General features: G+C 60.8%; 12 protein-coding genes across 12 annotated transcripts; 6 read left to right on the top strand and 6 right to left on the bottom strand.

Annotated features, from left to right (window-relative positions):
- Positions 1–450: 450 nt before the first annotated feature.
- On the top strand, positions 451–1,773 carry SPSK_05306 (salicylate hydroxylase; the record flags this gene model as incomplete). Its single annotated transcript, XM_016732055.1, has 1 exon — positions 451–1,773. The coding sequence occupies one exon, from the start codon at positions 451–453 to the stop codon at positions 1,771–1,773; it is 1,323 nt and encodes a 440-aa protein (XP_016582946.1).
- Positions 1,774–3,525: 1,752 nt separating this feature from the next.
- On the top strand, positions 3,526–6,262 carry SPSK_04943 (aldehyde dehydrogenase; the record flags this gene model as incomplete). The annotated part of the gene is made up of 3 exons (XM_016731702.1): positions 3,526–5,021; positions 5,048–5,998; positions 6,133–6,262. 3 exons carry the CDS (start codon positions 3,526–3,528, stop codon positions 6,260–6,262), a joined length of 2,577 nt encoding a protein of 858 aa, XP_016582945.1.
- Positions 6,263–6,416: 154 nt separating this feature from the next.
- Positions 6,417–6,818, bottom strand: SPSK_05672 (uncharacterized protein; the record flags this gene model as incomplete). The annotated part of the gene is made up of 1 exon (XM_016732413.1): positions 6,417–6,818. One exon carries the CDS (start codon positions 6,816–6,818, stop codon positions 6,417–6,419), a length of 402 nt encoding a protein of 133 aa, XP_016582944.1.
- A 45-nt stretch (positions 6,819–6,863) lies between these two features.
- Positions 6,864–8,069, bottom strand: SPSK_05352 (uncharacterized protein; the record flags this gene model as incomplete). Its single annotated transcript, XM_016732101.1, has 4 exons — positions 6,864–7,226; positions 7,304–7,641; positions 7,697–7,979; positions 8,064–8,069. 4 exons carry the CDS (start codon positions 8,067–8,069, stop codon positions 6,864–6,866), a joined length of 990 nt encoding a protein of 329 aa, XP_016582943.1.
- A 409-nt stretch (positions 8,070–8,478) lies between these two features.
- On the top strand, positions 8,479–8,859 carry SPSK_05685 (uncharacterized protein; the record flags this gene model as incomplete). The annotated part of the gene is made up of 1 exon (XM_016732426.1): positions 8,479–8,859. One exon carries the CDS (start codon positions 8,479–8,481, stop codon positions 8,857–8,859), a length of 381 nt encoding a protein of 126 aa, XP_016582942.1.
- A 48-nt stretch (positions 8,860–8,907) lies between these two features.
- SPSK_05192 (uncharacterized protein) lies at positions 8,908–10,529 on the top strand (the record flags this gene model as incomplete). Its single annotated transcript, XM_016731942.1, has 3 exons — positions 8,908–9,721; positions 9,798–10,361; positions 10,450–10,529. 3 exons carry the CDS (start codon positions 8,908–8,910, stop codon positions 10,527–10,529), a joined length of 1,458 nt encoding a protein of 485 aa, XP_016582941.1.
- Positions 10,530–11,130: 601 nt separating this feature from the next.
- SPSK_05230 (uncharacterized protein) lies at positions 11,131–12,664 on the top strand (the record flags this gene model as incomplete). The annotated part of the gene is made up of 2 exons (XM_016731980.1): positions 11,131–11,172; positions 11,255–12,664. The coding sequence occupies 2 exons, from the start codon at positions 11,131–11,133 to the stop codon at positions 12,662–12,664; spliced, it is 1,452 nt and encodes a 483-aa protein (XP_016582940.1).
- A 766-nt stretch (positions 12,665–13,430) lies between these two features.
- SPSK_05410 (2,3-dihydroxybenzoate decarboxylase) lies at positions 13,431–14,483 on the top strand (the record flags this gene model as incomplete). The annotated part of the gene is made up of 1 exon (XM_016732158.1): positions 13,431–14,483. One exon carries the CDS (start codon positions 13,431–13,433, stop codon positions 14,481–14,483), a length of 1,053 nt encoding a protein of 350 aa, XP_016582939.1.
- Positions 14,484–14,809: 326 nt separating this feature from the next.
- On the bottom strand, positions 14,810–15,668 carry SPSK_05503 (uncharacterized protein; the record flags this gene model as incomplete). The annotated part of the gene is made up of 2 exons (XM_016732248.1): positions 14,810–15,522; positions 15,599–15,668. 2 exons carry the CDS (start codon positions 15,666–15,668, stop codon positions 14,810–14,812), a joined length of 783 nt encoding a protein of 260 aa, XP_016582938.1.
- Positions 15,669–16,517: 849 nt separating this feature from the next.
- On the bottom strand, positions 16,518–18,239 carry SPSK_05158 (carotenoid cleavage dioxygenase; the record flags this gene model as incomplete). The annotated part of the gene is made up of 1 exon (XM_016731908.1): positions 16,518–18,239. The coding sequence occupies one exon, from the start codon at positions 18,237–18,239 to the stop codon at positions 16,518–16,520; it is 1,722 nt and encodes a 573-aa protein (XP_016582937.1).
- Positions 18,240–18,697: 458 nt separating this feature from the next.
- SPSK_05403 (oxidoreductase, zinc-binding protein dehydrogenase family) lies at positions 18,698–19,759 on the bottom strand (the record flags this gene model as incomplete). Its single annotated transcript, XM_016732151.1, has 1 exon — positions 18,698–19,759. One exon carries the CDS (start codon positions 19,757–19,759, stop codon positions 18,698–18,700), a length of 1,062 nt encoding a protein of 353 aa, XP_016582936.1.
- Positions 19,760–20,764: 1,005 nt separating this feature from the next.
- Positions 20,765–24,353, bottom strand: SPSK_04854 (importin beta-4; the record flags this gene model as incomplete). The annotated part of the gene is made up of 3 exons (XM_016731616.1): positions 20,765–21,644; positions 21,881–24,227; positions 24,308–24,353. The coding sequence occupies 3 exons, from the start codon at positions 24,351–24,353 to the stop codon at positions 20,765–20,767; spliced, it is 3,273 nt and encodes a 1,090-aa protein (XP_016582935.1).
- Between the last annotated feature and the right edge of the window lie 592 nt (positions 24,354–24,945).

Below are 24,945 nucleotides of genomic sequence, written 5' to 3'. Positions count from 1 at the left end.
TGCCCGCAAGTCGATGGTGGAAAGATGACAGGCAGAGTCTCGAGGAACAGCCAGGAATAGTCTCGAAGCACATCCAGCCGGTGTCCAGAAGTGCTGCCCCTCTTTCCCCAATAACCGGCAAATTGTCCTCCGCTCTCCGTCTCCAGCGGCTGCAGGGGTGAAGAAGATGGTCTCCCACGCCCCTTTGACGCACCCGCGTGTCGACACGCCCACTTTGCCGCATCCATTGTGCCAGTCGGGTCGAAGCGGTCGCGTCGATCCGGGTGGTTGAGAGGTCATTCCACGTACGTCGTATGTATTAAATAGAGAGTACGGATTATAAGAAAATAGGATATTGGATAATTAATCGACCGTCATCCATCCAAACAATCAAACTCAAACACAACCGTCCAGACAGTCTAGACATCCCAACACATCCCCAGCACCCACTCACACGACACACGTCCCACCATGTCAAAAGACAAGACGGGCATCAAGGTGGTGATTGTGGGCGCCGGCTTCGGCGGGCTGACGGCGGCCATCGAGTGCCACCGGCAGGGCCACGACGTGGAGATTTACGAGTCGTTCCCGGCGCTCAAGGTGCTGGGCGACATCATCTCGTTTGGGTCCAACGCGGGCCGCATCTTCCACCGCTGGGGCGCGACGCCGGGCGCGGTGGCCGAGCGCCTGCGGGCCGTGTCGATCGACCTGCGCGAATACGGCTTCCGCATCCACAAGTACGACACGGGCGAGGTCGTGTTCCACCAAAAGTCGCCGCCGCCGGCCGAGGACGCGCCCGTCTTCAACGGCCACCGCGGCGAGCTGCACCAGATTGTGTTTGACTACGCGCGCGACGAGCTGCAGATCCCCATCCACCTGGGCCACTACGTCGAGGACTACTTTGAGGACGGCGACCAGGCGGGCATCGTGGTCAAGGGCGGGCGCCGGGTGTACGCGGACGTGGTGGTGGGCGCCGACGGCGTGCGGTCCAAGGCGCGCACGCTGGTGCTGGGCTACGAGGACAAGCCCAAGAGCAGCGGCTACGCCGTGTGGCGCGCGTGGTTCCCCAACACGGACATGATCCGCGACCCGCGCACCAAGGAGTTTTGCGAAAACGGCGACACCTTCAACGGCTGGATCGGCCCGGACGTGCACTTCTTGTTCTCCACCATCAAGAACGGCAGCGACTGCTGCTGGGTGCTGACGCACCGCGACGAGCACGACATCAAGGAGTCGTGGTCCTTCCCGGGCAAGCTCGAGGACGTGTACAAGGTGCTCGAGGGCTGGGACCCGCTGTGCCGCGCCATCGTCGAGAAGACGCCGTCGCTCGTCGACTGGAAGCTCGTCTACCGCGACCCGCTGCCCACGTGGACCAGCACCCACGGCCGCATCCTGCTGCTCGGCGACGCCGCGCACCCGTTCCTGCCCACCAGCGCGCAGGGCGCCACGCAGGCCATGGAGGACGGCGTCACGCTCGCCGTGTGCCTGCGGCGCGCCGGCAAGGCGCAGGTGCCCGCGGCCGTCCGCGCGCACCAGGCGCTGCGCTACGACCGCGTGGGCGCCGTGCAGAAGACGGGCGAGACGACGCGCGACATGTGGCACAAGACGGACTGGGCCAAGGTCAAGGAGGACCCCACCAGCATCGGCTTCCCGCGCGACGAGTGGATCCACAGCTTTGACGCCGAGAAGCACGCCGAGGAGCAGTTTGACGCCGCCCTGGCCAAGGTCCAGGCGGCCGCAAGCGGAGAGACGGCTGTCCCGGCGGCCGCCCCGGTTGTGTCGGCGGAGGCGTAGGCGGTGGGTGCAGTACGTTGTGGCAGTATGTAGTTTATTCGTTTATTATATTTATGATTAGGAGCCGCGTGTTATACACATAGATACGATACACTGGACATTGAAGCGGTAGACGGTGAGAGGTGACGATAAGAAGGAAGGCGAAAGTGTATAAAGACAGAAGTAGTGCTTGTTTATGCAAATGATGTATTATTTTCGTGAGATATAGTGGCAGCAATCCCAGCTCTGGGTTGACTTTAAGAAACAAATTAAGACACGTTGCTTTAAGGCGATCCTTGTAATTAACTTTAATACCCGACACACAGGACCGCACACAGGACCGCAGGCACTATTGATAGCAGCCAAGAGAGACGGCCATGATCCACCAATAACGACAGCGTGGCCGGCAAAAGAGCACGAAGACGGCAGAAGCAGACACGGCAGACGGACGAACAGTGGGAGAATTCTCCGATTCAGGGAGATATCTCGGTGTTGTCACTTGTCGTCGTCTGTCTGTCTCTGTCCTAATTCCTTTTTGTCTTTCCTTTTCTTATTTTCCTCTCTAACCACTCCCTGGTCTGCACACGTTTAGTGTCCCATGGTCATCTTTGTCAACCCTGACCGAGACACACTAGTCGGACTGGGGTTGGCCGGATTGGCTTGGGATTGCGTGGCATTGTGGAATGGCGACGATTGTTGACCCAAGGATCGGGTCCCTGGCCTGACTTCCCCACATCCCTTTCCCCAGTTGGTTTTGCGATGCAAATCGAGGGCATCGACGGTCGTTCGAGCACTTCCCCAGCCAGTCTTTTCCCCATTGAGACTGGCCTCGTTCGTTCTGTGTCTTTTTCGTCACATTGTCGGTTGGGGCAGACAAACCGAACAGACGATTGACAGCACTATTGGCGTGTGCAACCCCGCACGCGTAAAAGTGAGGTGGAGTCTGGACTGAGTTGGATTCCGGCAGTTGTTGAAAGGCACGGTAAGAGACTGGAAAGAGACTGAAAAAGGGACATGCTGCCTTGGCTTACTTGTCGTTCCTGTTGACGTCGTGCGGGGATTCTGGATTCTGGATTCTGTGGAGAGAAGACGAGTACGAAGGAAACGAGAAGAGAAAGTAATAGGGAAAAAAACGACAAGAGAAGACTCCCATACAGGACTATTATTGACCCCAGCTGGACCCTCGGCGGTTGTGGTCGTTCATAGCATAGCCTGCTTCCATTTCTTCTCGTGTCAGATCGTCTGCCTTTGCAAACGCCTCGTGGCATGGCGTCCACCGGCTCCTCCTCTTGTCGTCAGATCCCAAGAAATCCCCGAACACGACCTCTACTGGCCTTGTCTGAATGTCTGCAACAGGCGTCCATGTCGTCAGTTGCTCTCCTGTAGCTTGTCAGAGCACCCGACTCCCGGCGACTTCTATATCCACGTCCTGTCGTCGAGTCTGGCACATTTTGTTCCTTTACATGTTGTTCGTTCATGGCATTGGTGCATTATTGTATGCGTAGTATTTTCCAATTTCTACGTCTTATTTTTCGTATTATTATTTTGTCCCGTTCCCTTGGCCCTTCCCTTCCCCTCTCTGCCTGTCCTCCCGTCCCCATTTCCCTTCCCCATCTTCATTCCGCCCCTCACAAAATAATCGATCTTCAACACCAAGGAGAACAATAACATCCACAACATCACCATCGACCATATCCTCAACATCAACAACACCGTACCATCCATCCACAACACCCTCGCAACCACCACATACCACACCCCGACATCCCCAACATGGCGCCCGCCACGGACACGGCCAAGGCCGGCAGCAAACGGCGCGCGCCCATGAGCTGCGACCGGTGCAAGAGCCGCAAGACCAAGTGCGTGGACCCGGTGCCGGGGCCGTGCCAATTCTGCGCCAGCATCAGCGCCGTGTGCCACCTGGACCCGTCGCGGCGGCGGCAGCGGCCGTACTACCACGTGTCGGAGGAGGAGTTCCGCTACATGACCAAGGCGCTGGAGCACTTTCTGCCCAACGTGGACCTCAACCTGCAGTCGCTGCGGGAGGTGGTGCAGGCGCTGGAGGCCGGCCAGCCGATTCGGGGGGCCGACTACACGTACAGCGGGCAGACGCCCATGCAGTCACAGACACAGACACAAGGCCAGACGCAAAGACAGGCCCACGCGGGTCTGCTGACCGCGCCGCCGTCCGAGGGCTCGGCGTCGTCGGGCGACTCGATTGTGGTGGGCGACGACAGCAGGACGACGCCGGCGTCAACCGTCGCGGCCAAGACGGAAGACGCCGCAGCCCTGGACGCGTCGATTGACGAGATCGACGAGCTGCACGGCGAGCTGGGGTGGCTGCGCGTGGACGCCCGCGGCACGTACCGCCACGTGGGCGCCGACTCGGGCTACGGGTTCCACGCGGCCGTGCGGTCGCTGGGGCACCGGCGCGGGTCCGAGGCCCGCAGCAGCGGCGGCGTCCTGGGCGACAAGGCCGCCGTGGGCGCCAAGACAGACCTGGTGCCGCCCTTTACGGTGCCGCCGCCGCCGCTGCCGCCGTCGACGCCCGACTCGGTGGGCGTGGGCGGTGTCAGCGTCAGCGGCGGTGTGCCGTCGCCGCACGCGCACCTACCTGTCTACAACGCCGCCGTGCACGCGTTTGTGCCGGGCGCCGGCGCCGGCTCCGGCGGCAGCCGGCGGATGCAAATCTTTCTGCCGCGGCGCGACCTCTGCAACCGCTGCGTGTCGCGCTTCTTCCGCGACATCCAATCCGTCTACTGGTTCTGGTCGGCCGAGCGGTTCTACGCCGTGCTCGACCGGCTGTACAGCGGCGACCCGTCGAGCGCCACGCCGGCCCTGCTGTGCTCGCTCTACTCAATCTTGGCCCTCACCTGCGAGAGTGAGGCGCAGCAGGCGCAGGTGTCTGCGTCGTCGTCAACGGTCCCCGCAGCAGCTGGAGGCGGAGGTGGAAGTGGAAGTGGAGGGACAGCCGGCACCGCGCCACCACCACCCGCTGCGCGCTACTTGGCCCTCGCCAAGGGCCTCGTCAGCGCGCTCTGCGACGAGGCCGACTCGGACAGCGTGCGCGCCCTGTGTCTGCTGGCGCTGGCCCTGCAGAGCAGCATGTTCAGCAACACGGCGTACATCTACATTGGCGCGGCCGCGCGCATTTCGCTGACGCTGGGGTTGCACCTGCAGCGCGCGATCGAGCCCAAGGGCTGTCTCCAGCGGCAGGTGGACCTGCGGCTCTACTCGACGCTGTTCCTGATCGACCTGGACGTGGCGCTGTGCTACGGCAACCCCCCGGCATCAGCGATGAGCATACCCTCGGCGGGGGTGGTGGTGGAGGTGGAGTAGCGGCGGCGGCGGCGGCGGGTGGCAGCGGCGGACGGGTGCACGATCTGTCGGAGCAGATTCTGTCGCCGGGCTCGCACATGCCGCTGGACTACCTGACGGTGTCGTGCTCGCTGGCGCAGATCCGACGACGGCTGTGCAAGCTGCTGTACGACCGGCAGTCGTCGTCGTCGGTGTCGTCGTCATCGACGATGCCGGCCGTCGCAGCATCCACACCACCCGCTACGTCGGCGTCGCCATCGCAGCTTCTGCCGTCATCGTCGTCGCCGTCATCGGCCTCGCCGTCGGCCACCGCCGCCGCTGCTCCCAAACCGTCCCTGGCCGCCGTGCGCGACGTCTTGGCCAGCCTGCGCGCCTGGTACGCGGCCATCCCGCCGCATCTGCGCGACGTCGCCCGCGCCGCATCCTTCCACCAGCGCTCCGTCGCCGTCCTGCACCTGCGCTACTGGAGCGCCACCATCTTCGCCACACGGCCCTTTTTGCTCTACAGCGCCCTCCACAGCGCGTCGCTGGCCGCCCTGCCGCCCGCCAAGCGCGCCGCGTTCGAGGCCTTTGGCGCCACCTGCCTCGAGGCTGCCCAGCAGTCGCTGGCCGTCGTCGGCGTCATGCAGGACGCCGGCCTCCTCAGCAGCCTCATCACCCTCGACACCGGCTGCATCCTCGAGGTGCTGCAGGTCTTCCTGCTCGGGCTCGCCCGCGGCGATCCGTCCCAGGCCGAGCACGTGCGCGCCTGTCTGCGCATCCTCCAGGGCATGGAGCAGATCTTCTGGACGGGGCACGCCGTGCTCGAGGTCATGGCGCAGCTCGAGGAGAACGGGCTGCTCAACGGCGACCAGCATTTCAGTCCCCAGGGCGAGACGCCTACGCCGGGCCACTTTTTCCTCGACATCCAGCAGCAGCAGACCAATTTGTATGTCGATCTGTGCACACCCGGTGTACCCCTGATTTGATGTCTTTGATTTGATGCCTTTGATTTTATATCTTTGATTTTATATCTTTGATTTTATATCTTTGACTTTGTGCTAACTTGCCCCTTCTCCCCAGAATCTCCGGCGTCATGGAGGCATACTTTTCCGACATGAACGACCCCTTCTTTTCTGTTTACGATGACGGCACCGCCTCGATGCTGGGCGACCAGTTTCCAGACACGCTGCACGGGGGACTACAGATGTGATGGGGGTGATAATGGTGATAATGGTAATCATGCTGACTGTATTCTATGTTATATATTGAATGACGAAAGTATGGCATTTTCAACCGCATGCTGTGATTCAACACCTTTAAAATGGATCCAACGATGGCCTCCCACAGCCCACACGCCCACATGACTATTGGAACCGCCGAGGGAATCGGAACGTCTCGACCCAGGCCTGCCGCCGTTGTTCTTCGCACAGCGTGACGTACACGGCCTTCTCGCCCTCCGTCATGGCGTCCCACTTGTGCTTTGCGTACTGGATCTCACCGCTTGGCCATGCCTTGGCGGCGTCGGTGTCCTGGACCGACTCGTAGTAGACGTTGAACGGCTGTTTGTCGCTCGACGATATCGGCCACGACGGTGGCGTATGGAAAAAGAGCGGCGGCTGCGCCTCCGCCTCCGCCTCTTGGCCGACGCCACGGGCGGCGGCTCGTGCCGCGCGGTAGTGGCGCCAGGCCGCCTCCTCCTTGTCCGTCCATGCCTGGATGGACGTTATGAATTCGTCGATGCCCATACCGCGCTTGCTGGGCTCCATCATCCGATGCGGGATGGTGGCGCTCCAAACCGTCCACGGCGCGACCTACGTGCTCGAGCGTGGCAGCTCGTCGCGCGTAGTGTAGGGGCCAGCCGAGTTGACTTGGCTGCCATCGTGCGACAGGCGCAGCCCGAACGGGTTTGGTCCAAAAACACGACTCGGCGGAAGAAGGGGAATTTGGTCGCGTAATGGACCCCGAAAGAGCGGATGTAGCGGGGTGGGCGGCAACGCCGCGGCGAACCGGTCCGCGAGCCCATGTATCGATGCCACGATGTTGTTGAAGCGTTCATCAAAGTCGTTGCGGCCCATCCGTTTTGTCCGGCGCTCGCCGTGTATGTACAGGAGAGCCTTGGTAACCTCGTCAAGAATACCTGCGGCCTTTGCTGGCCCGGGGCCAACGGACGTCGCCTATCCCTCTTGTACACCTGGACTTGATGTCGTTGATGCACCAGGCGCTCCAGGAAGACCGAGACCACCGGGCGCACCAGGCAGGCCAAGACCACCAGGCGCGCCAGGGAGACCATGACTACCGGGCAAGCCAGAACCAAAGCCGGGCCATTGCTGTGGTTGAAAAGGAGGCTGGCCAGGCAGACCGAATCCAGGTTGTGTGACGGCGGAACTGGAACTGAGCTGACGCCGGAAGAAGGGAGTACCGGGACTAACAAGGAGCTCGGCGGGCAGTCTGGCAGGTTCCGGCGCTCGGGAAGACTCGTCCTCCTGCTCCTCGGCAGGCTCCTCGGCAGGCTGTCCCGTTGACGCCGACGGCCCTGGTGCTTTCCAGAGGGCCGGGATGGGCTGCCCGAACTACGCAGCGTGCTTGCGACTGTGTGCGTTTATGCTTTGCATCAGCGCATGGGCCACAACCGGCGAGTTGACACCCTCCTCCTTGCCGGCGGCCACGTATGCCTCCCGGTTGCCCGGTATCCCGAACTGGTTAAACAGCGACGAGGCCATGGTTTTGGCCTTCTTGTTTGCCCGTTCCTGCTCCTCGTCGCTAAAGTCGTCGTCCTCAAACGCGGACTCTTCGACGCGGAACCCATGGCCCAGCAAATGACACTCGATCGGCGTCAGCGTGTGCGTGCCCTGGCGCACGGCCTTGGCGAACAGCTCGGCCGGCGTGCTCAGCTCCGTGCCCGTGGGCTTCGTGGCCGCACGGATGCGCTGCTCGACGACGTCCGGCGCCGGCCAGCCGAGGATGCGGTACCGCTCAGGTTTATTTACCAAGGTTTAGATTTTCTCAGAAACATTCATTTAGTTATGAATAGTTTTTGTGCGTCTTGTATGAAAGTGCTCTATGGCTAGATAGTGTGTGTAATGCTGTGTTATGTTATGTTCATGTCTGTTAGGGTGTTGTTATTGGACAGGAGAACACACTGTTGTGGCCGCCCCCGTGGACGGCCGTCCCAATCGGGAAATATGGGGCCACAGTTCGTTGCTGATTGGCCCCGCCCTCAGCCGCTCTCACGACCGCATATAAATACAACTCTTTTTTCTCGACGTCTCTGTCTTGTACTCCTGACGTTGGACTCGTTCCGTGTTTGGTCACGTTATTCTGATATGCTGCCTAGGTCCGACCTCACCCCGGCCCCCTTTTTATGAATGTTTTACCGTTCCTTTTCACATAACTTCTCGAACACGCTGTCCCCGGACACAACGCAGCATGGAACAACCAGGCGTGAGCGGAAGCGGCGGAGCCGACAGCGAAGATGCGATTGCGATAGAATACGTCCGTGACGACGACGGCTACTTGATCACAGTTGAGGAGCTGCGGGAAAGGAAGGAGGCCGATGCCTGCCTGGCCAATTCCATCCGGGAAGAGATCCGAGTCCGCAAACGGCTGCGACTCGAATCGCTACGCACCGGAAATCCTGTCGCACATTCCATCCCACAGGAGGTGTATGACAGAGCTCTCAACGATCCCGACTCGTTGACGAGCAGCGACTGTACTATGATTTTGGCTCGCGGCGACATTTACAGCCGCGCCCTGATTGGCGCAAAGCACTTGTTGACCCAGGCCCAGCGCTACGAAATTATCGGCTGACCATCGCCTGGTGTTGTCGAGGAACGCATCCGTGCCGCGACCAAGGACATGGACGTCCAGATGAGCACGCCGGCCGAGCTTGTCGCAAAACTCGAGCGCGATGGTTCTGATTCTTTGCCGCCTCGAGCGATGCAGCTTTTAGCAACCAATTTCCATCAAGCCGAGCCGGCGGCGGGATACAGAGCACAGAGGATGGCCCATGCTGACGCGATGGCCGTTCCCGGCAACAGCGAGGCCTACAAATTGGCACTCAGGGCGGAGGGTCTGTCCCTGCAGAGTCTCGACGCCATCATAAAACATTATGTGGACAACAAGATGAACGAGTCAGGGGAGGCAATGTTACAGAACCCCGGTCAGCAATTCGCGCCTATTCCAACAGTTGGGCCGACGGTGGCATCCTCTCAACCCCGTGAATCATCACATCCAGGACAGCCGGCAAGCATTCCGCCGCCACCACCGCCTCCGCCTCCACCTCCACCAGCACAAATCCCGCCGGTTACTTTAACACCTACTAGTCTTGGTGGGCTGAGTGCTTTCGGTGGCTTCGGGGGTCTCGGTGGCCAAGGAGCTGCCGCTAGCTCTGTCAACTCGAGTCAAAACGAACCTCAACATCAACAGAATGCCGACCCGCCGAGACGACCTTTTGACTTTGAACCTGGTGGGCCCGTCTCTTATGTCCCGGTCTATCCTCGTGTACAGCAATTTCCCGTTCCCGGACGATCCGACCCGGACGGACCTCTTCGCATTCTTGGGCCGATCCGAGTTTACCGGGTGATTGATGAGATGGCGGACGAGCTCTTGAGCATCAAGGGCGACAACGACTGGGGCGAGGCATATACGAACATTGTGGCCTCGATGCGCGGTTTGCTCTGCAGTTCAAGTCGTCGCCCGACCTCGAGCTGGGCCCAAGAGAACAATACGACGAATCCATTCGACAGCTCGTTCGCACGTATCCGCCGGCGCCCCGTCTCCAGCTCGTGCCCAACCCCTTTGGCCCGTGCCCAACCCCTTTGGCCTACGTCTGTCGCATGATGGTGGCAGACTCGTCTACACACCGAACAGCAAAAGTAAACTGTTGAATCCCGCGGCCACGCAAATGCCGCCTTGGTCGAACTGGAGCCCAATCATTCCACATCAAATGGCACAACCTGTCTACATGCAAACGATCCCCCACGACCAGTATGTGGCGGCCATCAACGAGTGGACGTCCGAGGAGGAGGAGGCCCGCAAGCAAAACCTCGCCGAGGGTCGTGAGCCACCGCCATTCCATGAGACGCCTCCTGGTTGGCCCTTGGGGTATTCGCCGAAGCGAGACTTTAACATCTTCCACGAGTCTGTCCAGGACTCGGAAGAGGCCCAGGCCTGGCCCAAGGGAGACATCAACTACGCAAGTGAAAAGTGGGAAGCAATGTCAGCAGACGAACAGGCAATCTATGGGAAGCCGTGCGAGGAGAGGCGCAGGTCGGCTTGGTTAGACTCTTTGAACAAACACAAACGTCCACGTACTTACTGGAAGACGGGAAGTCTGATTTATATATTTTATTTCTATTGTATTTTGCACAACATGGTTTATTTAACCAAAATGAATAGTGAATGCCACAAAACGACTATACATCATCGCAAGGATCTCTCTGCGGAGAATCTCTTCTGCCGACGGCGCGGGTGGATAAACACCGGGTGCGTGGTTCTTTTTTGGTTCTGAAATGCGGAGATATGCTCCTTTCGCCCTCGTTGGCCCTCTCCACCCTTTTTACACTCAGAGGCACTTGGCACTGCCGTCCAGTCCACATTTGTCAGTCTACCCCATTCTGCAGGCCCTTCCCTTTCCTGTCCCTCTTTAGCCCCGTCTTTATTTCTTCGTTACAATGTTTCTTCACGGTAGTGTTTTCTGCATGGATCCCCGACATCCTGCCGACGCAGTTTTGCAGTGGCCTAAGAGCGGGAAGATGCGGAGCATGGGCTGCAGTGTCGTCTGTGTGTCTGTGCCAAGGTGTCTGTGTCTATGTCTATGTGTTTACGTGTCTATGTGTCTTTGTATCTGTCTGCGACCTACTCCATCCGTCTAGTGTATTCTGTCCTCATACGTCGTGTCCATTTATTCTACTTGCTCTGCAAACGAGGGGAGCATTCCGTGTTCTATATTAGTCCTCCTTGCCGAGACTCTGTCCTGCGTCCATCCTCCATCGTCGTCTGTCGCCCGTCTGCATCTATCTTTCTATCCTTGCATCATTCGTCGTGCAACGCATTGTTCTTTATTTACACACCGCGATCATGGTTGTCTCCATCTCGCCCAAACTGCTCATCAACGGAGAGGTAAATATAGTTATAGTCCCATGCCTCTCTACCTCGCTTCACTGGACGTCTACTAACACACATGTCCTCCCCCTCCGCCCAGCTCGTCGAAGCTTCCGACAAGAACACGTTCCCGCTCTACAACCCGGCCACGCGCGACAAGGTCGCCGACGTGCCCGAGGCCAGCGAGCAGGATGCCAACGCCGCCGTCGCCGCAGCCAAGGCCGCGTTCCCTGCGTGGTCGGCCCTGGACCCCTCGGCCCGCGCGGCGCCCTTCCGCAAGCTGGCAGAACTGCTGCGCCAGCACTCGAGCGAGCTGGCCGAGCTCGAGGCCGTGTCCATGGGCCGGCCGGTCGCGGCGTACTTTGACGCGTTTGCGGCGGCGGGCAACTTTGAGCACTACGCCGAGGCGTGGCCGCACATCCAGGGCCAGTCGAGCCTCAACACGCCCGGCTACGTGACGCTGACGCTGCGGCAGCCCGTGGGCGTCGTGGCGGCCATCATCCCGTGGAACGTGCCGCTGCTGTTTTTGTCGAGCAAGGCGGCGCCCGCGCTGATTGCCGGCAACACGGTCGTGCTCAAGTCGAGTGAGAAGGCGCCGCTGACGTCGGCGCGCGTGGCGGCGCTGGTCGTCGAGGCGGGCTTCCCGCCGGGCGTCTTCAACATTTTGTCGGGCCACGGCCTGCCGAGCGGCGCCGTGCTGGCGCGGCACATGGACGTGCGCGCGCTGTCGTTTACGGGCAGCGGCCGCACCGGCCGCCTGATCCAGGAAATGGCCGCGCAGAGCAACCTCAAAAAGGTCACGCTCGAGCTCGGCGGCAAGTCGCCCGCGCTCGTCTTTGCCGACGCCGACATGGACAAGGCCGTCGAGGAGACGGTCAACAGCATCCAGTGGAACTCGGGCCAGGTCTGCATGGCCAACTCGCGCATCTACGTCGAGGCCGCCGCCGCGCCCGCTTTCCAGGAGGCCTTTGCCCGCCGCTTCCAGGCCGTCACCGCTGGCAACCCGCTCGACAAGGCCGTCAACCACGGGCCCCAGGCCGACGAGGTGCAGTACAAGTCCGTGCTGGCCTACATCGAGGAGGGCAAGACCGAGGGCGGCCGCCTCGCGCTCGGCGGCAAGGGCAGCCTCGACACGACGGGCGGCTACTTTGTCGAGCCCACCGTCTTCGTCGACACGCCCGACGCGGCGCGCATCATGAAGGAGGAGGTCTTTGGCCCCGTCGTGCTCATCAACACGTTTGCGACCGAGGACGAGGCCGTCGCGCGCGCCAACGACACCGAGTACGGCCTCTACGCCAGCGTCTACACAAAGGACATTGACCGCGCCCTGCGCATCGCCAAGGCGCTCGAGAGCGGCTACGTCGGCGTCAACTGCACCAGCCCGGCCACCGCCCGCGACCTGCCCTTTGGCGGCTACAAGATGTCTGGCCAGGGCCGCGAGGGCTGGCTGCACAGCCTCGACAACTTTTTGGAGACCAAGAGTGTCATTATCAAGGTGGCGAAGCTGTAGGAGGGAGTCGATAGATTCGGTAGTACAACGATTTTTGATACTTTTAAAATTGTACGACATATCACCCGACTGCATACTTATGCAGCCTGCATTAGTGCTGACACACATAAGACGACGTCTGGAACGTGTCCATTTGCAGACCGTCAGCAGTCTAAGTCGACGTGGAGAATCAAGGTCAACGGACTCGAACGGTCGCCAACATGGAAATCACGGACATCGCGGGCATCGACAGTCGGCGTCAATCTTCCTGACCAGCCAACGCATTGATGCTATGGCAAACCCTGACATTCTGGTACATCGTTGTTCCACGGTGAAATACGACGTACTTACCAATCGTCGGAAGTATCGAGCCGACGACATGCGACAGTCCACGACACCAAATGAGGGGAACGGGACGACGGGAAAGACGGAAAGCAAGAGACGAATGGAAAAGACGGGGTAAAGCAAGCACACTCGACCCCAGTCGAGAACAACGGCAGTATCAAAATGAGGAGACAAGGCAAATCGGCGCCAAGCTCGACCGAAAGTTGGGGTAGGGGATAGTGCTGGAGAGGAGAACAAGAACGAGGCGTGGGAGGAGGGAGTACACCGGCGACAAGTCGATGCGAGTTTGATGTCATATCAGGTGTCACTCATATCAATAGTCATGTTCAAAAATTGAAATCAAAATTAAATCAAATCAAATCAAAATCAAACCAATAGCCATTAAAGTCAGTTTCTCATCGTTTGATTCAACTGCTTCACGACTTCCTGTGTTCGTTCCACCATGCGCGGCACAGTTGCTATTGAAGAGGCCGTCTTGGACCCCACGGGCATCGCCCGGAACGCCCGCGATGCCACCCTCTTCGCTCCGGCGTACGGCCGCGGCACCGGCACTGACGTCGCCAGCGTCAAGCACCCGCTGACGGCGGCGCTGCTGGACATCCACGAGGCCCGACTGGCCCACATGGACGCCGAGGGCGTCGAGTACATGCTGCTGTCGCTCACGTCGCCCGGGGCCCAGGGCGTGGTCGACCCCGTCGAGGCCCAGACACTGGCTGTCGAGGCCAACGACTGGCTGGCGGCCGAGGCCCGCAAAGCGCCCACGCGGTTCGGCGCCCTGGCCAGCCTGTCGATGCACTCGCCCGCCGACGCGGCCGCGGAGCTGACGCGGGCCGTGCGCGAGCTGGGGGCCTTTGGCGCCATCCTCAACGACTTTCAGAGCGTCGCCTCGAGCGACTCGGATCTGGACGGCCGCCGGTACTACGACGAGCCCGCGTACGACGTCTTCTGGGCCGCCGTGCAGGACCTCGACGTCCCCGTCTACCTGCACCCGCGCTACGCCACCGGCCGCGACCTCGCGGCGCCGCACGGCAAGTACGCCGGCCGCACGCACCTTCTGGGCGCCGGCGTGCAGTTCCACCTGGACCTCAGCTTCCACCTCTACGCGCTCTGCTCGAGCGGCGTCTTCGACCGCTTCCCGCGCGTGCAGGTCGTCGCCGGCCACCTCGGCGAGGGCATCCCCTTCAATCTGGTGCGCGCCGACCACTGGTACAACAAGCCCGTCAAGAAGCAGAGCCGGCCCTCCAAGGAAGACTACCGCTACTACTTTACGCACAACGTGTCCATCACGACGTCGGGCAACTTCTCCACGCAGGGGCTCAAGTTCTGCATCGGCGAGCTCGGCGTCGACCGCTGCCTCTACGCCATCGACTACCCCTACGACTCCGTCAAGGTGGCCCAGGACTGGTGGAAGAACGTGGACCTGCCGGACGCGGACAAGGAGGCCATTGGCCGCACCAACGCCATCAAGCTGTTTAAGCTGCCGTTGGAGTTGTGAGTTGTGAGTTGTGGACAAATATCAAGCAGGTAGTGAATATGTATATAGAATACAGCCGAGTGAACGGACTTTGCAAACTCAATGAACGATATGCATACAGACAACGTAAATCGTAAGTAGTCACGGTGCGTATTCATGAGGGTCCTCTTGCTCTCTCTTTTCACCCCAAACTTTCAAGCACATAAATCACGACAAATGTAACCAATCACACAAGAAGCTTTGATCTTTGCTACTCATCACAATGCATGACTAATGACTATGTACAGCTGCATCATCGTCCATACACATCGTCATGCCGCCCATTGTTGGCCACATCAACCTCCATCTTACCCCACAAGCTTCAGGGCCGGCAGCGCGTCCTTAGCGTCGCCGCCGTACAGCGGCGCCTGCATGTCGACGTCGCTGACCTGCTCGCCCGTGATGGGGTGCGTGTAGTGGAACGGCACCACGCGGCAGTCGGGCCACAGCATGCGCTGGTCGGCGGCGACGAGCTGGTCGGGGCCCAGGGGATCCTCGGGGAACACCTTGGTGGGGAAGGGCACGAAGCCGGCCACCTTGTAGCCCCAGCCGTGCTCGACGTCGCCGTGCCAGAAGGGGAAGTAGCGCAGGTGCAAAATCTTCCAGACGCCCTTCTCCTTGATGTACTCATTCTCGTAGATGCCGCCCTCGAACCACTGCGTGAAACCGCGCGGGTGCCGGTCGGCCTGGCTGATGTGCACGCCGGCCTGCATCAGCGAGCGGAAGCGGCCCGCGGCCCGCGGCTGGCCATCGGCCGCGTCGTAGGTGACGTCGACGATGCCCTGCATCTGCGGGTGGTCGAGCAGAAAGCCGTGGACGGGGCCGTTGCGGCCGCCCACAAAGAAGCCACCAAAGCGCTTAAGATACAGCCGCTGGACGCCCTCCTTGTGCAGGTAGCGGCCGCCGAGGAACTGCACATACGTGTCCTCGTTCTCGGCAAACAGCTCCGCGACTTCCTTGTACAGGCACTTGTCCAGATAGTAGCCGTACGTGTACTGCAGCCGGCGGATTTGTTCCTGGTCTGGGTGTGTTAGTGGACAGCAATGAGGGCTGGATATTCAGTGTGTGACGCGACGCCAATTGCCAAGAGGACGTACCATCCAGCGTAATCACCTGCTTCTGCAGGGCCGCAACCGTCTGCTTGAGCTGAGCGACTTCGTCGGCCATTGTGTGAGAGGTGTGTATATGAATGGGAGAAAATGAGATGAGTGGTGCAAAGTGAGTGAAAGAGTGGGAGTTCCGGGTGAATGAACAAGTAGAGCGTCGTCTGCCTCGCGACTCGTATTTATCCTGCGACGGTGCTCGCAAGCATAGGCAGGTCTACAAAATAGGCCCCTCACGCACACGCATCAATACAGGCGTACGAGAATGGAGATGATGCGCAGGATCCTGGCGAGCAAAGCGAACGACTGCAGACAACAGGCGGCCGGCGGCAGGTAACCTTTTGCGGGGACAATGCGGAGTGATCTGGTGGCAGGCCGTCTTGGCTGTAGGGCAACCTGCCTATTCCAGAAGTGGTAAAAAACAAATAACACGCCGTGAGCAAAGGGTGCAGACACAGAGACAGCAGTTCGGCGTGATGGTCCCGAGGGGATGGTTTCTGTCTAGGAACAATGGTGTCCACTCGCTTACAGGAGCTACGAGCTCCTGCCGCAGCAGTCAGATGCACTAGCGGTTAGCGGATCGCGGCGCTTCCCACCCCTGAAGCACCGAGAACCTTCCCCGCACGCTGCAATTCATGGTTTTGCGGGGGCAGGCGCGATGCTGGCGTCCACCTTGTCTGTCGTTTGCTGCGATCACAGTCCACACAGTCCATCCGACGACGTCTGTCGTGCCGTGATCCGACACTCACAAGACGAAACAACACGCTAGGAAGCAAGGCAGGCGACGGAAAGACGCAGTTATGTACGCTATACGGGAACAGAATACATTTGGCATAACTAAAATCAAACAAAGCCATACTATGGCATTCGAGCCGCACCGGAGGACGGACACTATCTACTCCGACATCGACCCCTACGCTCCATTGGTTCCGCTGCCATTGCGCGCGTCCTTCTCCTGCAGAGCCACCTGCCAGGGCAGCGGTGCCGTGGCCACCTGGACCGGCCCCAAGTCGCCGTCGGGCGCCCGGCGCTTGGCCCAGCGCTCAATTTCGTCCTGCTCCACAAAGTTGCCGTGCAGGCCCAGGCGCATCTGGATGGGCAGGTGCACGGCCGCCAGCGGGCCCTGGGCGATGTGGAGGGCGTCAAAGATGAGAATGTCGTTGCGGAGGACGTCCAGGTGGTTGAGCAGCAGCAGCAGGTAGCCGTCGCCCTCGGCCGTCGACCCGGGCCGCGGCACAAACACGGGCTCCTGGAACGTGCACGTCGGCCCGGCAAACCACTCGTCGCGGACGGCCTGGCCAGTGCCACCGCTTCCGTCCAACGAGTCCCAGTCGTAGTGGCCCAGCACATTGAACAGCCCCCCCGCCGGCGGGCCGCACTTGGCAAAGTCGTACGGCCGCGTCGGGTCGATCTGCAGCTGCCAGAAATGGCGGTACTTTTTGGTGACGAAGCGGTCGTCGATGCGCGAGAACTCGCCGTTGGTGCCGTACTGGCGCGCCGGCTGGACGTAGGAGCCAGACGGCAGCGCTGGATCGAGCACCCAGCGCACCGTGTCGGACTGCAGCTGCGGCCGCCGCGCCGGCTTGCCGGACGCCGCCGCCTCGGCCGCCTCCGCGGGCGACGGCCACCAGAAGAAGACGTTGCCGTCGGCCACCGTCAGGTCCACGACGACGTGGCCGTCCTCGTTCTCGTAGGCGCCCGCGACGTGCCCGTGGAAGGCGTTGCTGGACCGCAGCCACACAATGTCCTGCGGGCGGCCGCCCTTGCGCGGCGCCAGCCCGTAGTACTGGTCCTCGTTGGGGTCCCAGGCCCAGTGGTTGCCGCCGGCGGCGATGCGCACCTTGTCGGCCTTGAGCGGCGTCAGCGGCAGCACCAGGTAGTTGGGCGTGAGGGCCGCGTCGTGGATCATGCCGCAGTACGGCGCCTCGTACCATGACTCGTCCGTCTTGGCGCCCGTCGCCGCGTCAAACGTCCACACCACGAGCGCCGTCGACGCGTCGTGCCCGTCGCCGCCCGCCTCGTACGCAAACGCCACCATGTCGCCTGTGGCCGGGTCGAACTTGGGGTGCGCCGTGAAGCACGGCGCCTGCACCTGGCCCTCAAAGTCGTAGCGGCCTAGCGTCGCCAGCGTCACCGGGTCCAGCGCAAACGGCGGGCCGTCCTCCTTGGACGCCAGCATCGCGCCGCGCCAAAAGGTAATGTTCGTGTTGGACACGGTGCGGATCACGCCGCGCACCGCCTCGCTGTCCGTGTACGGGTTGCGGTACCGCCCAAACAGCGCCTTGCGGTGCTGCGTCTCCGCGCGGTACCGGTCCGTCTGCACGTAGCGCTGCTTGGCGTCGACGTGCCCGTCGGCAAACTGGAACGCCGTCACCGCGCCGTCGCCGCTGAAGTGCACGTCGTCCTCAAACACCGGCGGGAACCGCGGGTCCGGCTGGATGCGGTAGAACGTCCCGCGGATGTCGTGCGGGATCGTCCCCGTCGTCTCCAGCTGGAACACGTCGCCCTCGATGCGCGTCGGCTTCAGCCCGCCCTGGAAGTACGGCGTGCCCGGGTACTTGGTCTGCTCGCCGACTTTGCGGCCGTCGACGTACGCCGGCTGCACCTCGGGGAAGAGGGAATATGCGTGGGCCATGGTCGTTGGGGCGGCGAGTTGTGTGGGTAGTATGGGGTGAGACTGTGTGCTATTCAAAAGTGGCAGCAAAAGCCAATTTCCTTAAATAGAATAATAACCACTTACACGGGCACAGGCCAATCTAGGCACATCCTTTGCGGGGATCGGGGCAATCAACCCGACTAATACAGAATCTGGGGTTGCAGCCACGGGTCAATAAATGAGTCGACGGTGAGGTCCTGACGGTCTTTCAGCTTTGTGCTTTTATTTTCGTAATTTTAGTATCTTGCTTATGCAACACGAACTTGTTTCTTTGCTCTGCCGGGCTCCGACCTCAAACCTCCGACCAACTTCGATACACTCCTCATAGCATTCGTTCCATCTGAATGGGCTTTCGTTCTCTGATGTATGCTGCCGGTTGCCATCCTCCGTCCTCTGGCCGAAGCCATCCATCCTCGAATACCCGCCTGCCCCCCCGCTCAGTCCTTAATCTTCAACACCGCCTTGCCAAAGTTCTTCCCCTCCAGCATCCCCACAAACCCGTCCGCCGCGTTGTCGATGCCCTCCGTCACGCTCAGCTTGCTCTTGAAGCTGCCCTCGTGCAGCCACTGCTGCACGTTCTTCTGGTGCTCCGCCGCGTACTTGGGCCCAAAGTTGGCGTCGCCCACGAGCATCCCCTGCACCAGGATCCGCTTCTGCACGAACCGGAACATGTCCTTGATGCCGCCCTTTTGGCCCTGCGGCTTGTTGTAGTCCGAAATCGTCCCGCACACCACCACGCGCCCGTGCACCTTGATGTTTTGCAGCGCCGCCTCCATGTGGTCGCCGCCCACGTTGTCAAAGTAAATGTCGATGCCGTCCGGCGCCAGCCGCTTGACCGCGTCGGCGGGCGCCTCCTTCTTGTAGTTGAACCCGGCGTCGTAGCCCAGCGCCCGGACGACAAAGTCCAGCTTCTCGTCCGAGCCCACCGACCCAATCACCCGCAGGCCCAGCCGCTTGGCAATCTGCCCCACCATCTGGCCCACGGCGCCCGCCGCCGAGCTCACGAACAGTGTCTCGCCCTTTTTCGGTTTGGTAATCTCGTAGAGGCCCGAGTACGCCGTCAGGCCAGGCATGCCCAGCGGACCCAAGAAGTGGCCCAGGTCCAGCCCAAATGGGTTGTCCACGGGGCGCACGCCGGGCAGTCCCCGATTGGTCGGCACGTCCGCGGGGAGGGCCACGTACTGCGCAATGGGCATGTACGCGAGCACCAGCGTGCCCTCGGGCAGCTTGGGATCGTCCGACTTGATGACGCGCGCCACGCCGTCGTTGGTAATGGGCGAGCCGAGCTCAAACGCCGGCGAGTACGATGGGATCGACGGGTCGCGCAGCTTGCCGCGCAGGTACGGGTCGTAGGACACCCAGAGCACCTCGACGACCACGCCACCGGCCGGCGGCGGCGCGTCCAGGTCAAACGGCCGGTCCTCGACGACAAGGTCCTGGCCCGCGACCGGAGCGCCCGTGGGGATGCGCTTGTAGATGAGCGTCTTGTTCGCGACCATCGTGGGCGTGTTGGCTGTTGGAGACGTGGCTGTGTCGTAGAGCTGTTTCAAAGATTGAGGCACGATAAACTCGAGAAATTGAAATCCATTCAATGTTCGACAAACACAAGCAGACCGTTCCCGCCCCCGCGTCCTTGTATTATATATAATATCACCTTCGTCGCGGAGAGCTCAGAAACGCGAGGGCCCACCAACGGCAAGGTGGGCGCTGGGCCATCCAGGCACGATTAATCAACAAACATGACGTTATCGACCATGGCCGCCGCTTTGTGCCTTTTCGCCTTTTCGCATTTTCGCCTTCCACGCCGCTTCTCGTAGACGGACGCGGGCGGCTCGTCGATGATTAATCAGCGGTGCCGATTGGCCCAAAAGCAAACCTCGGCGCTACCCCTCTCCCACGAAAGCTAAGGATTCAAAGGATGAAGCTTGCAGGATGCCGGTCCCGGCGCGAGCAAAGATTAAAAGTAGAATAATATATTTATGGGTAACGAGGGTGGAGGGAATGGAAACTATGTTTAATTCTGCAAGAAGCTGCGGTGCTATGGTGTGTGGTGTGATTGACGTGTGAGAAGCATATGGATGTGGAATGGTCTGTGTGCGACGAAGTGGTCTAAAAGCAAAGCTGGTATATAGAAAGACAAATCAAAAAGACAAATCGAAAAGGCAAATGAAAGACGACAAATCAGATGACAAATCAGACAAAATAAGTGAAAATAGGGGATAAAGGGCAGACACGTGCAAGAGTCACCTTGTCCATCGTAGTACCATCCTAGCATAAACGTCGTCAAATGGAAAGGCATTAACATGAAGAATGACTTGACTGTGCTGCTCCGGTTGCTGCAGGGTCCTCCTCTTGAATATGTTCATGAGACAGTAGGAAACAAAAGGCTGAAAATCAAGAAAAAAAAAAAAAAAACTTTTCTGTACCCTGGGTTCTTCTTCATTATGTCGTCGTCAAGCACAAAAATAAAACAACAACACCATCACCAACAACAAAATCGGCTTCTAGTTGAGCTTGGCCACAATCTGCTGCACAAGCGCGCGCGTCTCGTCGTCCAGCTGCTCCTCTGGCGCGCCCAGCACCTGCTGGAACACGGGCAGCAGCTGCGGCGTCAGCTGCTGCACCGTCGGCTCGCTATGCTCGTACAGGTGGAAGAGGCACGTGTAAATGTTCTTGTTCTCCTCGTAGTCCTCCTTGAGCGGCAGGCGCGCCACGACGGCGGGCAGGTAGTCGGGGATCGACACCTGGTCCGGGTGCGCCGTGATCAGGCGGCACAGCGCGCCGGCCGCGTTGTCGTACATGCGGTGGCCCGTGTCGTCCATGGCCAGCAGGCGCTCGAGCTTCTCGAGGAGCGTCGGGTAGGCGGCCAGGTACGTCTTGCTGTCCGTGGAGCTGGCGACCAGCTGGCCCGCGGCGAAGGCGGCGTTGCTCTTGGTCTCGAGGTCCTCGTCGCTGAGGCGGTGCACAATGAGCTTGAGCAGGGGCGTCGTGTACGGCGTGACGGTGGCGCCCATGGCGCCGGCGCAGCTGGCAATGGTGCCGACGGCCGCCGAGCGCTCGTACGACTCGTTGGAGCTGGCAATCTTGGTGATGGGCTTCTCAAAGATCTTCCACAGCTCGCCAAAGGCAGAGCCAATGGCCGTGGCCAGGGCCATGACGACGTCCAGCGCGGTCTCGACCACGAGCCAGTCGTACTCGGAGCTCTCCTCGGCGGTCTGCGCATCCTCCTCGTCGCCGACGTCCTGCTGGCACGGGTGCGAGCGGGTGATGATCTGCCCGAGAACCGACACAATCTCCTGGACGGCGTTCTCCTGGGCCAGGATGGCGGGGCCGCAGGTCTCGAGGGTGGCGGCCACGTTGCGGTTGACGTCCGTAACGACATCACTACTCTGTTAGCAAGCGTCGGAAGAAGAAAAAAAAGAAAAGAAAAAACCCGATTAACGGCAAGGCCCAGAGTAATGGCATCGATCAGACAGGTAGATTAGACGTTTTCGCAGCATTCGCATGTAATGCGTCTGAGTGAGCTGGGTGTAACGCAAGGTGATCATCATATCGTGCGGGGAGGGGAGGAGGGGAATCGCAAAAAAAAAAGTCAAAGTATGCAAAGCGCAGGAACGTACCGCTCAGCTTCGTCGGTCCACAGGTCGAGGGTCGGACGCACAACCATCTCGGCCAGCTTGGTCAGCAGCGGTGTGGGCGCCGCCTTGGGCGGGAAGCCCGGCTGCCACTTGCTGCCCGTCGACTCCTCGGTCAGCTGCCACACGCGCGCATACGAGCGCCACAGCATGCCGACGGCCGCCTTGCGCACGCCGCCGTAGTGGTGCTCAGTCAGGTCGACGGCGGCGCTCACAGCCTTCTCCAAAAACTCCTGCATCTCCTCCTCGCCGCAGGCGTTGGAGATGATGTCGCCCAGCACCTCGATGGCGACCTCCTTCTCCTCGGCTTCGCTGTCAATGTTGGCCCAGTCGTCGTCGTCGTCATCGTCGTCGTCGTCGCTGTCGCCCATGAGGTCCGACGCGTCGAGGTCTTCGGCATTGAGGTCCTCAATCTTGACCTTCTTGCCGCCGACCAGCACATTGCCCGACACACCGCCGGCGGCGATGATGGCCTTCTCCTCGTCGGTCAGGTTGATGACGGTGTCGTCGCTCTCGCCGTCGAGGGCGTCCAGCAGGGCCTTGAGCACGCCCGGCAGGAACGGCTTGAAGTCGCGGCCGTAGACCTTGGCGAGCGAGGCCCAGAAGATGAAGCTGCTCTCACGGAGCCGGTCGTCCTCAAGGGTCAGGCCCTCCTCGCTGGCCTTCATGAGGTCGACGACGTACGGCTGGAACATCTTGGCGCCGACGGCGACGGCGATGCGGCCGATGGAGTCGAGCACGGCGCTGCGCAGCTGCAGCTCGAGCTCCTCGCCCTTGATGGTCACGTAGCTGCCGAGGGCCTGCATGCTCTTCTCAAAGTAGGGCGCAAAGTCCTGCTCGAGCGGCTCGGCAATGGCGCCGAGGGCGCTGGCGGCGGCAATCTTGACGCGCAGGTCCGGGTGGCCAAACAGCTGGCCAATGGGCTCGATCAGCTGCAGGGCGTACTGCTTCATGGTCTCGCCCTTGAGGCCGTTGGAGACGGCATCAAAGGCCGTGCAGGCGGCCCGGATCACCTGGCTGTTCTTCTTGGTCTCCTCCGGGTTGGCGGACGGGACCATGGACGCCTGCAGGTTCTTGAGGATGGCCGTCATGATGGCCTCGTGCTCGACGGCAATGGACTCGGGCATCTCCTCGGCCAGGCCGGTGAGGCCGACCAGCGAGGCGTGGCGCACGGTCTCGTCCGGGTCGTTGAGCAGCTGGACGACGACGGGCAGGATGGACTTGAGCTGGGTGTTAACAAAGTCGGGGGCGCCCTCGGCGCAGTTGCCGAGGGCCAGGATCGCGGCTTTGCGCCGCGCCGGGTCGGCGGACGAGGCGTACTTGGGGAACTCATCCAGCAGGGGCACGAGGACCTGGCGGGGCGGCAGGGAGCTGGCGAGGGCGTCGAGCAGGCTCAGGGCCAGGTGGCCGGGGGTCTCCTCGTCGATGGACTCGTCGTCGCCAATCTCGGTCAGGATCTCCATGCTCTTGACGACGAGGTGGGCAGCCATGTCGCGCATGGCCTGGATCTTGAGGCGGCGGTAGTGGACGGTCTGGGTCAGGTAGGACATGGCCTGGACGCGGACGTCGTCGTCGGCGTCCTTGTTGGCGGACAGGTCGATCATGAACTGGACGAGGCTCTTGAGGTGGACGCCCACAAAGGCCGGGCTGAAGACGAGGAACTGCTGCAGGACGTCAAAGACGGCCTGGATCTTGTCGTCGTCGCTGGCGTCGACGGCGTTCTTGAGCACGAGGCCCATCTGGGGCACGAGGTCGCGCACGGCCGCCACAGCGTCCTCGTCCTCGTCCTCGTCGGCCTCGATCAGCACCAGCAGGGCACCGACGGACAGCACGGTGTTGACCTGGACGTCGGCGCTGGCAGGGTCCTTGATAAGCTGGGCAAAGAGGCCGAGCAGCTTCTGGACGTGGTCCTTGTAGATGGCGGGGTTGGCCTCGAGGGTCGAGTATATTATGTAGGAGCCGATCTCGCGCTGGGCGGGCTCGTTGCTGGTGGCCAGGGTGAAGAGGGCGGGCAGCAGCTCGGGCCACTCACCGTCGTCAAAGTCAAAGGTGGCAATGGCGGCGACGAGGTGGGCGTCCGAGTGGCGGCACTTGGCATGCTGCTCCTGAAGGGTCGCATCCAGGAGGTGCTTGCGGACGGCGGTCTTCTGGTCGGCCGAAGGCGACTTCCAGTGGCGCGGCACGAGGCGAGCGGCCTGGACGGCGGCCTGCTGGCGGACGGTCACATCGCTGTGGGTGCAGACGATCTCGATGAGGGCGAGCAGCGACTCGGGGTGCGCATAGTAGTTCTTTTGGAGCTCGGCCGTGATGGCCTTGATTCGTGTCGTGTCGGCTAGGAGGAGTTAGTTGGGTGGGAAAAGTACGCAAGGATGGCGGATAAGGCAACGGGAGGGTGAGGAGGGTGAGACATACGGACCTGGCTCTCCTGGAGCAGACTGGCAAGTTTCTGGCTGTCCATTGTGGCTGTTGGGGGACGAGACACAAGATGATGAACAGAAGAAACAAGAGAAAGGGGGAGAGAAAAGAAGGGAACGAAAGGAGAAGAAAATACCAGCAATCGAGGAGTAGAAGAGGAGAAGCAGAAAAAGAAGAGCCGACGAAAAGGAGGGTAAGAGAGGGGACAAGAAAAATAGGTCGCTGCAGGGCAACGACGGCGACCGTGGGTGGGTGGTGGTGGTCCCTGAGGGAAGCGAAAAAAAGAAAAAAAATTGGGTTGAAGAAATTCTGCCGTGCAAAAAGAGGAGCCCAAAAAAAAAATCGAAATTAAGGGTGCCGATAAGATAAGCAGGATGTACCTGACCAACCAACGGCCGCGGCCCCACAACATGCACCTACCCCCACCAGGACAGCGACTCGGCGGGGTACCTGTGGCTGGTGTGGTAGTGTGGCTTGCATGTACACGTTCGCGTCGAGAAAGACAGCAAGAACGATAAACAAGACAATGGTGAAAGGGAAAGTGCCGGACTGGGGCGACAAGGAAAGAGCGAGACATTCTATGACATGGCCACATAGCGGTTCTGACTGTCCAATGCTCGGCTGCTCATACGTCA

This window comes from Sporothrix schenckii (genome assembly GCF_000961545.1).
Source record: "Sporothrix schenckii 1099-18 chromosome Unknown Cont49, whole genome shotgun sequence".
NCBI lineage: Eukaryota > Fungi > Ascomycota > Sordariomycetes > Ophiostomatales > Ophiostomataceae > Sporothrix > Sporothrix schenckii.
Note: the sequence above shows the minus strand (reverse complement) of the source record. Positions and strands in the feature narration are given on the sequence as shown.